A 13,125-nucleotide genomic window follows, 5' to 3' on the forward strand; every position below is an offset into this window, starting at 1 on the left:
GATCCAGGGGAAGGGGCCAATGACTTGTGGGGTTCTGCGCCACCTGTGAGGCAGGAACTAGGGTGGAGGAAGAGGAAGAGTCTGGGCAGTCAGAGCCGGGAGAAAAGGAGTGGGGGCAAAGAGTTGGGAGGAAGACTCAGAGGGTAAAGAAATAGTATCACAGAGAGTTAGGCCATTAGAAACTCCTCCATCCCCTCCAAGGACAAGGAAGGGCTTAAAGCAACAGGAGCAGCTACAGCCGCCACATAGGAGAAGTCGCCGATTGCTTGTGTCTCAGACAAGGCATTTAAGTGAACTGGAAGGGGAGCAGTCGCTCTGTTGCTCCAACTGTCTGAGTCAGAGCACAAGCCTGAAGAAGCAGATGCCTAGCTAGGCAGTCAACAAGCGCGAGGTGTATATTCCTTGCACCTTAGGAGCAGATGTCATCAAGTGTTTTGCCAATAAAGAAGGAAACTTCCAACCACTTGTCCTCATTGGGGCTGGCTGTGCCCGGGACAGTACATAAGGCAACAAGTTTCTAATATGTGGGTATTTCTAGTAATTGAGCCAAATAACTGGAGGAGTTTGACAAATATTAAATTGATGGATACTCAGATGAGCATATACAGAAGTTTTGGATTAAAAACTCTGGCATTATTAAAACATCCTTTTAAAGGGTAGGAGTTGATAACAGACTGTTTTGAGTTGCCCTAAATCATCAGTAAAGTACAGGTAAAGGGACCCCTGTTAGGTCTAGTCGTGGACGACTCTGGGGTTGCGGCGCTCATCTCGCTTTATTGGCCAAGGGAGCCGGCGTACAGCTTCTAGGTCATGTGGCCAGCATGACTAAGCCGCTTCTGGCGAACCAGAGCAGTGCACAGAAACGCCGTTTACCTTCCCACCGGAGCGGTACCTATTTATCTACTTGCACTTTGACGTGCTTTCAAACTGCTAGGTTGGCAGGAGCAGGGACCGAGCAACGGGAGCTCACCCCGTGGCGGGGATTCAAACCGCTGACCTTCTGATCGGCAAGCCCAAGAGGCTCAGTGGTTTAGGCCAAAGTGCCACCCGCGTCCGTAAATCATCAGTACAACAAGGCAAACATTAAAAGGTCTGGGGAGGGAACAAACTTCAGAGAATATTTAAGTGTTCCCCATTTAGAAAAAGGAAACACTGGCTAGTCAGCAAATGGGGGGAAATAGAGTATTCTCTAGTGTGTCTGTTTCACCCCTGCATCCTTGCATTAAATAGCCTGTAGTGTGTTGGAACCTATTTGTCTGAAAAAATATCATACAATACTTGGATTAGGTTTGTTCAAATAATTATTTAGCTTTTTTAAAAAAAAACAAACAGTAACACAAATGCTCTCATAAGTAGGGTGAATAGCGACACATTTTGCAGGTATTTCTGTTTGTAGAATTACTTCTGCATGGAAGAAGATTATGCTGCTTGCAACTTTTCAATGTATAATGAGACTTTAGTCCACTGGTTTTGTTGAGTCTCCTCTGAGTATGTCTTAGATGGATAGCATTCTAACAGTTCAAATTTTATTTTCCTCTGTCCTTGGTGAACTGAAACCTTAAGATAAGCCAGTCTGTCAGAAGCTGGAAGTATAAAAATAGAACAACCTTTTGATTTTTAGCTACATTTTTGTGGGTGGGTTGTTTTCGTATAGTTTTCCAGTACAATGAAACTTGTATAATATACAAACTTGAACTGAAGTTCAAGAAATAGAGTAGAAAGTGAGGTAAGTAACTGTACATGGCCAGTTACTTTAGTTGGCCAGCTTTTTCTATGCAAATCCATGTGTGCCATGCAAGAAGATAAAAACAAACAAACCTGATTTGGACCCTTGGTGAGCTTTTGTAAGAACTATGAGGAAATTTTTGCCAGTAAGTTCATAATAGATGTAGAAACTGTTTCAGAAACCCTGGGTGAAACAGTGCATCTTAGGGGGAGAAGTTGAGATAAGTGGTGGTAACTTGGGGGAGGGGATGGAGGAAGGAAGATGTGAGCCATAATTTTAGCATGGTTGAAATTTTCATATCTGTACTTTCTCGTGATGCGCATGTAAACCTTTGCCTGGGCTGCATAATATTTTACACTGCAAAGTGCCTGTGTGGGGTAGTAAATATACCACATGCTGTGATAAGCATGTGAAAGTCCTTTGTATCTTAAGAAAACTAGAAATTTTGACTCTGTACCTGTAATGGGAATACATAGCACAATAGCGTATGGTTTTGATAGGAAAGCATTTTTACAATTCTTTATTGGAAAGAATAATTTAGAGTACTACATCACACTCATTCTTGAGTCATTCTTCATCATGCTTTTTCTCTTATTTATGTACCAACATGAGTTTCATTGTAGGAACAAAGGAAATAAAATAAACAAATATTTAAAGCTCTTGCATGTTATTTGGGATTACTTGAATGTGTGGATTTTTGTTTTCTGCTTGTGCTGGTTCCTCCTGAGTAAATAAACAAATAGCTTTGTTTCTTGTAGGGTTCCCTGTGGCTCCACATGTGCCGGCAAATGTCAACCTAGGTGATCGTGTTTTCTATTTGAACAATCAGTAATTTGTTTTATTGTGTTGAATCTTGAGGTGTTTATATTTTTGAGCTGGCAAAGTGCACAGCATTATTCAGCTTGACACCTTTTGCATTAAGAAGATACTGTACTTGAATAAACAGGGCTGTTTTGACTTCCATCTTCTAATTTAATGGAGAAACTTATAGTATCCAGCTGCAAATGATTAACACACTTCAAACATTTTCCCTCTAAGTGTGATTTCAGAGGAAGTCAGTGTGATTGATAAGCATTTGACCACCTTGATTTTCATATTGCTTACATTTTGTTAATCCTCACCTTTCTAACAGGGTTGATTAGTAACGGGAGGATTGACAAAATTGGTATGATGTGTATTACTAGACAGAATTATGAGGTTACTCTTACAGATGTCTATCCAAGCCTCTTGTTTCAGTCAACATTTTTAGCTTAATTATCTCCACATTTTGTGCAATTTGTGTAGCAAGGCAATACCTTTGCATTACCTACTTCTTATAGCTGAACTTTGCAATCTAGGTGACTTTGGCAATCTCTGTTGTAAACATTGATAGCGAATATTTGTTTGGCTACCGTATTTTTCATAGTTGCAAGAATATCCATGTCCCATAGGACAAAACCCAGTTGTTTAAAAATATACTATTGAGATGTTGCAAAGTAGCCTTTTTATGTTTATCTAGGATGGATAAATATTAGAGTTAGGTTTGGAGTGGTTTTTTTTTGTATTGAACCCTACTGGAATCTTGTACATATGCTAATAAAGGTTTGAGAATCAGAATCTGTTATTGAGATGCCTTATATTTTTAACGGAGTTCAAAAAAGAGCTGCTTTGAATAATGCATCTATATTTATTTTACTTTGTAAAATCCATAATGAATTTTTAAAGCCTTACACTGAGCAGAATGATGTAAGTGGTAAGTGAAGACATTCTGTAAATGGTACAGTCAGATTACATCAGTGACTAACAACTATAGAAAGCCCTCATTCTGTTCAAGTTCACTGAATTTGTCTCATGTTAGCCACCTGCATATGAATGAAAACATTTATCTACATTGTAGCTGCTGGAAAGTTTAGAAATGATTATAGTCAGTATGGTAGGAATGAGCTGAGCAGATAAGCAGCTTTTGCTGCTGCAGCAGATATACTATATCTGAATCTTGCTGTTAGGATTGCTTTTCAGATCTGTGTATATGAATGGTATAGTTTTAAAGGTATTTCTGCATTTGGAAAGTCCAGTGTTTGTAAGCCAGAAATGATTGCCACGTTTGTGTTCAAAGGACATGTATTTTTGCGGGGGTAGAGAGGGTAGACTTGATTGACAGTCATATAACCCAAAGTAGCTAAAAAGAAACAGCAGCACTATGCATCCTTTATTCATTAGAAATCTGTAATATGTGTGTACATTGCTGCGAGTGTCCAAAATATGGTGAACTGTGGTGTTTTCAGGTATGAGTCCTGACAATTCCAGATGGCTAACGTTGACAGTGATCTAAATGTAATTTGCCAACTTGTGTATATCCAAAACAGCAGTTGGGGCGCTGTCAGTATTTCATAAATTCACTTGGACATTCACACAAACCAGTTGAGATTGTCAGAATTCACATGTGGAAGTCAATGTTCACTGTGATGTAGTATTTGTACGAAAGAGTAAACCACGCAAAACAAGATAAAATGGTTCTCCTGCAGAACAAGTTAATTGAAAACTGAGTGGTAAAGAATAATAAGCACTTCTATGGATCTTTAAAGAAATGCCTCTGTTGGATTTGTTTCAGATTTGCATTGAATCTGGGAAGCAGTAAGTAGATATCAGAGGAAAATGTGTGTAGGTTCTCTTTCAACAAATCAGTTTTGCAACTAATTGCCTTTACATTTAAGTTATCGTGAATACAAGTAGATTTCAAATTGCAGCTTTTTACTAAGCTGTGAAGTCTTGGAGCCAGAACTTTAAACGAGCCCTTATGCTGTCCTAAAACTCAATCTGCCTTTGGTGACTAGCCAATGTAAAGTTTGCAGAGTAGGCATGATATACTCAGACCAATAAGTAAACATGCTGCCTCCAATAGTGGCAGGTCTTAAGATCCCAACCCAATGCAAAACAAGTTAATAATCAAATATTTCACAGGATTTTCATGTTTAATAGAAGGTGTGCAGTGGGAAACTGTTGTAAAGTAAGAGCAAGGACTTTATTTATTAGACTTGCCTGTCTTAGATAGTTTGAAAGTGACCAATTTCCTATTATTAATAAACAGAAATCAAGTTGCATGCAAAACCTGAGCTAGCTGTAAAGAGGTAGTGATAGTTGGACAGCTAGATGAACGAGTCCCATTCTCAATAGATTTTAGCATGTATTCTCTGGTTTCTGTTTTTTCCTGAAGTTAGTTTAAAAGGGAATTGGTGGTAACTCTTAACAGCAGCTAAACCCCTTTTTGCATATATGTGCTACTAGAAGTTTTGGACTCCCCATGAATATTAAGGGAGAACTTATCTTTGAATTTTCTGGATCTGCCTTTAAGAGACAGAATTTGTCTCATAGGGAGAATAGATGATCAAACAGATTTGCTGATTAGATCTGTCACACTTTGTTCTGCCCTTTGTGCAGACCAAATACCAAATTTAACCAAAGTATGGAGCAATTAAGGGCACTTGGTGCCTGATCTCACAGCTTCTGGCACTGAATGGTAGGCAGAGGCATACGTAGAGACTAGCGAAACTGGCCCCACTGGGGACGCAGGCCCACCCCCCTCCAAAGAACAGTCACCATTGGAGATTGACCGGGAGAGGAAGTGACTCTAGACCCCTTTCAGATTCTGCATCACCCAGCAACAGAGGAGAGGGGAGGGAGTCTACTCTGCTGGGAGGCTGGAAGTGCCATTGTTCTCTTCACTTCCCTCCCTCCCCTGCCACCAAGGCCACCTTTCAGCCAAAGCTAGTGAGTTGGCAAAGCTCAGCAGTTGCAGCAATGAGCTCAAACAACAGTTCTCAGCTAAGCTTGAACCTCAGCAGTGCTACAGTGCCATTGCACTATGGGCCTGACTGTTGGGGTTTAGAGCTGCTAGGTAAGTAGGATTCAGTAGCTTTGAACTCAAGCTGTGAAGTCAAGGGTTTTATTTACCTTTACCTTTCAACAGCGTACAGGAGATTTTGAGTGGGAAGTTGGATTCAAGGAGCCTGTGCGTCATGTTGCACAGCCTGGAATCAATTCAACTCCTTCTATAATATTTTTAAGCAGTACTACTTACTCTTAGAAACTTTTTCGCCTTTATAGAAGCTTAAAGAGTCCCTGGAAGGATGATTAATTAGGATTGCATAATTACTTTTCTAATTAATTCCAGAACCCCCACCCAGAATTCATTTAACTTCAAAGAGCTCAAAGTCCTTGAAAGTTTATAGCATCCTGGTGTTGGGGTGGGGGGAGAATTATGGTCTTGGAATGCATTTAAATTGTTGGAGGTCCTGTCGGATCAGATGTTTCCCAAATCTGTTTACCTCCCCATATACTCTCTGGACATACACTCCACTTCCTCTTCCTCTTGGAGGGCAATAAGCATGTTTCACTGGACTATCAAGTTTGATATTAGCAGAAGTGAAATGATGATCAAGCTCACGTTTTATACATTGTCTCTCTCCACCTCTTTATATTGGGACTATGCACATCTCTTCAAGTACTAGGGTTTATATACAAAAACATGCAGGTGGGCTCTGTCTAGGAGACTACTGCCTCCCAAAAAGTTGCTGTTGATATCTAGGAGTTCTTGAGAGCAGCATGTTATAGCCTCAGGAAGTTGCAGTGGATGCAAGGAGTAGGAGGAAAGCAGAGAGGCCATTTTGCGCCATCCACTTGAAAAATGATGCCTTTGGTTCCAAGTGTGTGGTTTTAGGCGTGGGAACCATGTTGCCATAGTTTCTTCTCATAATCCCATCAGATCGGGCAGCACACTAGTCATCTGCTAAAAGACATTTGTTGCCTGGAAAGAACTTCCACACTCTGTTGGAACTGTGACATCACTAGAGGTGTGTGTCTGCTTTTACTGGTCATGTGTTTTCAAGTGTTCTGTTGCTGCCTCTGGTCATTTCTGTTGCTTTATACAGATGGCTTTCATTTACTAATTACAAGTTCTTCTCCTGTTTATTGTCACAGACAGACATTAATACCCATAATTTTGTTGTTCTTCCTAGGACTGTTATGTTAGGGGGTCTGATTTGTCTCATGTATCAGAAATCTTCGTATCATCCATGCCTCCAGAAATGTATTGGACTTCCCATTTATCCTTGTTGATTTTTAGATTGGTGTAAATTGTTGCACCCATGTTACTTCAGAGAGTCAGAGATCAGCCGGGTGAGTGAGAAGCAGGTGGAAGCAGGCTTATTTTGGCATAGAAATATAAAGGCTTTGCGCCAGACAGAACTGTGTCTGGCAGCAGGGACCATCCTGATTATTACCCGTTTGTTTTTTGTCTAAGGCTCTTCCTTTTTTAAATTTGAAAGCTGAACACTATGCCAGCAAGATGTGCTACCCCTCCCTGCAAAAAGTGTGATCGCTTCTGTAATGAAAGACAGCAGAGTTGAACATGGGCGTAGCCAGGGGAGGCAGGGATGGGCAGTTTCCCACCCCCAAATCAATAAAAATCAATAAAAATACATAGTAAACTGAGGTTCTGCCCCCCTAACAAAAGGCCTGGCTATGCCCATGGAGTTGAACTCTGTATCACTCTTTAGTTTACCCTGCTGTCTTTTTTCTGTTCAGAGGCAGCTATGCACTGCTCTGAAAATGGTGTGTGTGTGTGTGTGTGTGTGTGTGTGTGTGTGTGTGTGATTATTGTAAAACTGTCCACTAAAGAGAGGTACAAATACAGTACAAATACAAAATAAAAAAATTCCTTCCAGTAGCACCTTAAAGACCAACTAAGTTAGTTCTTGGTATGAGCTTTCGTGTGCAGGCACACTATTTCAGATACACAGTGTGCATGCACACAAAAGCTCATACCAAGAACTAACTTAGTTGGTCTTTAAGGTGCTACTGGAAGGAATTTTTTTATTTTGACTATGGCAGACCAACACGGCTACCTATCTGTAACTAGTACAAATACAGTGGTACCTTGTGTTATGTACTGTCCCCCTTACGAATGCTGCGGGTTACGCGCTCTGCTAACCCGGAAGTAGATGCCCCTTGTTGCGACCTTTGCCCCGGGATGCGAGCGGAAGTTGCGCTCTGGCGGCGCGGCAGCAGCGGGAGGCGCCACCAGCGAAAGGGCGCCTCATGTTACGAGCGGTTTCCTGTTACGAATGGACCTCTGGAACGGATTAAGTACGTAACACAAGGTACCACTGTAAAGCAGACAACATAATTGCCCATCAGCTAACATCATAACTGTATCACTGCAGGCCCTAAAAAAATTGAGTACATTTATCACATGCTGCCGATAGCTGTAGATGCCGTGTAAATGAAGCTTTGTCTGAAATTACAGCTGCCTCTCTTCGTATTTGATACCATAACTATTTGTGCTAAGAATGACTTGCTTTGTTAATTTTCGACAGCTTTGCAAGTAGGGAGAATGAAAGCCCTGCAGAAGAAGGCAAACACTTCCATGTAAAAGTGCACTGACTTGCATGGCCCCATCCTTTGCAGCCTGTTGACTCCAAGGCTGACTATTGAAAGTGGCTCAGGTTGGGATGTGCAAAAACACCGCAGTGTATCTTCATATGAGCTTTCTTTTGCTGTCTTCCAGCTTCTGGAGCTAGAAATTGGCCAAGTCATTGTGGGAGAGAGGAGCATCTACATTGTGGGGATAGCTTAATAATCATTGCCACACGAGGCTGAGGCAATGGTAGCATGCAATCAGAGCTTCACAGAAAAGCAGACTATCAAAGTCAGATTAGAGTGTGGAATTTAGTGGGTTATATCCAGTGTTCATTGTGAGTTTTAAAGTTGCACAACAAAGGAATGCAGCAGTTGTGCTAGCAGGAACTGGCTTTCCAACAGATTCTGCAAGCTGTTGCACAAAGTCAGCAACAGCCAGCTTATGCTTTTTCTCTCTTTTTGTGCACAGAATTTAGCTGGTGCAGAACATTTCACCAGTGGAACAAGTATACGTCTGCCTGACTTCAGCTTGTCGCTACAGTGCACACAACCTTTTATGTTGGGTTTTGTGTTTTTGGCACTGAACCTTACACTTTAGCCAGCAACAGTACCATTTACTATTGTCTTGTGCCTAGAAATGGAATTAGTTTCCACTAGAAAGCAAATACATCTATCAATGTCTTAATATAATGAAGGGCATTCATTTTCAGGTTACTGGCAGGGGATGTTTCTTGGATATTACATTTGATTTTTGATTATTATTATTTTGCTTAAATTTCCAGTCTTCAGCAGCATATGCCTGAAAAAACTCAGATGTTAAATGCTGCATTAGTTCAGTTCTGAGCTGCATTTGTTTATTTATTAAATTTATATCCCCACCCTTCCTCCCAAAGAAGCCCAGAATGGATACAAAGCTATTCTTAAGCAGTATATTTCTCTTGCCAAATTCTAATTCTTTTAGTTTGTGTTGGCATACCAGTGGAACAAATGTATCTTTGTCAGATTAGCAGTGTGGTTTTTTTTGGGGGTGGGGAGCGGGTTGCCTGTAGTAGTCTTTTTATATTGCCATTCAGACTTCTGCAGAAAGGAGTATAATTAGTATGTGCTTATATCTGCCTAAACATAGTGGGTCCTTTGGACTAAAAACTATATGTACTCAGCCCATGTTCTGTAAATCAAAAACAATTGCAACTCAAAAATAGAATAGGTTTCCCCCTTGGTTGAAAGTGCCAGGTATGGAAAGTAAATATGTCTTGCATTCCCATTTCATTGCTGGGTTTCAAATGTTACTGCAGCAGCATGGGAAGCTAACAGAAGGGAGTAGTAACCATTCCTCTCCTCTGATGCAACACTTGGGTCTGAGGGTGGCAGGATTCATAAACTAATCCTTAAAATACTTACACATGAATCAGATACTTTTCTGAAGTCTGCTCACCAACACTGAGACTCACACAGAACATCCCTCTGGACTTAATTTACCCTTTGTTTTAGAATGCTGTCCTGCGCATTGATAGGAAGTAAGGAATTAAGTCATACATTCCGTTGGTTCTGATGTGGAAGATGTTTCCACGTCATTGTACTTTAGTCCCAAAGATTTTCCATAATTGATGGGTCATCTTAAGCACAAGAACATTAACCAAAGAGTAAAATCTTCCTGTTTTACTATTTTATAAAATAAAATTTTTAAAAATAACTTTTTTGTATTTCCTGATCTGCTTTGCCTTCATATTTCTAGCACTTCTGTTTGAAAACATGGTCCAGTTTTGAACAGGTCAATCAAAAAGTGAGCAAATAGTTTGGAGAAGCTGGCCCAGACTGCTCTCAATAGGATGTCGTATTATCCCCCTTTTCCCTTTCCATGTTATTTTAATTGCTTTATTTGCTTTCCTACCACCTTGAGAGATAGTCATACAGATGGGAGTAATATTTCATGCCCAGTAAACCTGTACTGGGATTTTGAAGCATTTGAATTCAACCAAGGCGGATTGTCACAAATCTCTGCTGTCGTCTCCCCTGAGTCCTGTGTATACGCTACAGGACAGGAGTGGGTCAGAGTCTGTCCCTTCAACTAAGCAAAGAATGAGAGCATGGTATAGCTTAGGAGTGAGGGAGCTTCTTGTGTTTTGTTGGGTTTGGGAAGACTGTCACCAGGAAATAATTTGGTCTGGTTTGTAGTGACCCGGAAAGCACATTTGTGGAAATCTGTTCTGACCACATCCATCAAGGACTGCCCTCATTGCGTCTTTGATCTTCCACCCAGCTTGCTTGTGTAGGAGAGGGGTCTCACTGGAAAATTGTGAAAGGTATATTCTGGTTTTGCTGCAGAAGGCTGTTGCATGAAGTTTATCTAATACAGCAGCGGTGAACCTTTGTCTCTCCAGATCTTGCTGAACTACAGTTCCCATCATCCATTGCAAGCATGGTCAGTGGTCAGGGATGATGGGAATTGTAGTTCAACAACATTTGGAGAGCTGAAAGTTCACCACTTAAGGTTCCTTCTAAGCTCCTCTAAGGAGCTTTAATTCATTTGCAATTCATCCAGTCCCAACAGAATTGTGTATACAAACTCTCCTCCAAACCCAGCTCCACACAGTCAAATCTCCCAGGAAGTGCTTCTATTGGTTAGACCTCCCTTAAATTTCATCATAACCCATAAGGTGTACCTTTTTAAAATTACACCATCTACATATGAAGTTGGACAGCAGGAACGCATAGGCGAAGAATATTCTAGTTGGTCACAACACAGTTGTGGAACTACCATTTTCTAAAGATTTGTCAGTCTAAGCCTGTAAAACTTTGGTTGGTTTTAAAAAGTGGAGACTCTGGGTGTGTTATAATAAATGTGTGGTGTCTTTTAATGGGGTATTTTATTTTGTTACAACTTACCCACCACAAGCCAAGATAAGCCAGAATAGAACTGAGATAAACATTAAATTCACAATTTCAAAACTTAGCTCTTTTGTTAAAATGACCTTACAAAGTTTAGATTGATACTGTATAAGCAATCAGCACTAAACACATTTTTCTTGTAGTTGAAACAAGTGTTTAAAATAACAACTTTCTTATTTTAATAGGCTTCCGTGAGCCAGACGTATTACAGATAGAATGAAAAAGTTCAAGAGGAGACTTTCCCTAACGTTGCGTGGGAGCCAGACGATTGATGAGTCACTTTCTGAACTGGCCGAGCAAATGACTATTGAAGAAAACAGCAGTAAAGATAACGGTAAAAATAACCGCTTTGCTTAAATTTTATCAAGTATTTATGAAAATGGTATTCTTTTAATGATAAAAGTTACTTGCAGCAAGAGTGATGAATTTAAATTGTTTTGATGTTTTAGTTTAGAATAACAAGTGTGTATCTTTACTTTTGGGAAGTAATTGCAAGTACAGTCATACCTCAGGTTACAGACGTTTCAGGTTGCGTTTTTTCGGGTTATGGACCCACCAAAACCCGGAAGTACCAGAATGGGTTACTTCCAGGTTTGGAGGGTCGCGCATGCATAGAAGTGGCAAATCGCACTTTGTGCATGCGCAGAAGCACCGAATCGCAACCTGCGTGTGTGCAGACGTGCCGCTGCGGGTTGTGAACGCTGCGGGTTGCGAACATGCATCCCGCATGAATCACGTTTGCAACCCAAGCATCCACTGTAATATATGTTAAGCTCGAGTTACTACAGATTTGATGGGAATGCTTCAAAAATGCCTTTGTGTCTAGCCTTGTATCATTAACATATTAAGCTGCAAAAATGTGGTATCATTTCATACTTAACTAGCAGAATTGCCACTTCTGTACTGATCCAATTTACTGCCTTGTAAATTATGGTATTCAGTATTGTGTTTATAACATTGCTTTCAATTTATTTATTTTTGCAGCTGTGTAAAATATCAGCTGATGCGTTGTTTAGAAAGCATAAGCTGAGTTCCCAAACTCATGGCTTCTGAAAAGCACTGAACAGTGTGCATGGCTTGTCCAATAGTGGTGTTTTGTAGTATTAACAGATGAGATTGGTTGCACAACATCTCATTGATGATCATGTGAATTGGGGCAGCAGGAATTGGTAGTCCAACAATATCGGAAGGGATTCTAGTGTCTTACTGCTAGGAAGATTTCAGTATTTCAAATTTCTGTGCCAAGGTAATCCAAATTCTTCACACACACACACACACACACACACACACACACACCGGAATCCATACATGTTTCCTTAATTGATTTATATTTCTTTAAATTGCATAATATGGCAGAAGACTGTCTCTCAGTGGTGCTTTGCATTCGTAAGGTCCCAGATCCCGTTTTTTGTGCAACTGGTTAACTGGCTTAGAGTGACATGTGCTTGGGATCCTGGCAAGTAACTGTTGATCAATAGCTTAGAAGAAGCAATGATGAAGATAATCTAATAGATTGAGCAATATATACAGTGGTACCTCGGGTTGCAAACACCTCGTGTTACAAACACTTTGGGTTAGAGACTCTGCTAACCCGGAAGTAAGGTAAAGGGACCCCTGACCATTAGGTCCAGTCGTGACCAACTCTGGGGTTGCGGCACTCATCTCACTTTACAGGCCGAGGGAGCCGGCATTTGTCCGCAGACAGCTTCTGGGTCATGTGGCCAGCATGACTAAGCCGCTTCTGGCAAACCAGAGCAGTGCACGGAAACGCCGTTTACCTTCCCACCGGAGCGGTCCCTATTTATCTACTTGCACTTTGACGTGCTTTCAAACTGCTAGCTTGGCAGGAGCAGGGACCGAGCAAAGGGAGCTCACCCCATTGTGGGGATTCGAACCACCGACCTTCTGATCGGCAAATCCTAGGCTCTGTGGTTTAACCCACAGCGCCACCTGCATCCCAACCCGGAAGTAGTACCTCGGGTTAAGAACTTTATCTCAGGATGAGAACAGAAATCGCACGGCGGTGGCAGTGGGAGGCTTCATTAGCTAAAGTGGTACCTCAGGTTAAGAACAGACCTCCAGAACGAATTAAGTTTGTACCTAGAGGTACCACT

At 41.0% G+C, this 13,125-nt stretch overlaps 1 protein-coding gene across 2 annotated transcripts in view; it reads left to right on the plus strand.

Annotated features, from left to right (window-relative positions):
* The window catches only part of CDK17 (cyclin dependent kinase 17), a 71,121-nt gene that overhangs the window by 16,374 nt on the left and 41,622 nt on the right, over positions 1–13,125 (plus strand). Inside the window, exons 1-2 of one of the 2 annotated variants that reach the window (XM_081209666.1) lie at positions 6,645–6,880; positions 11,197–11,345. In XM_081209666.1, coding sequence (XP_081065792.1) covers positions 11,228–11,345 — 118 coding nt within the window. In that variant the 5' untranslated portion in view covers positions 6,645–6,880; positions 11,197–11,227. Of the gene's footprint in view, positions 1–6,644; positions 6,881–11,196; positions 11,346–13,125 lie in introns of those variants that run through there. The other variant, XM_081209665.1, reaches the window with a different exon arrangement.

The sequence above is a fragment of the Podarcis bocagei genome (assembly GCF_964188305.1).
Source record: "Podarcis bocagei genome assembly, chromosome: 10".
NCBI lineage: Eukaryota > Metazoa > Chordata > Lepidosauria > Squamata > Lacertidae > Podarcis > Podarcis bocagei.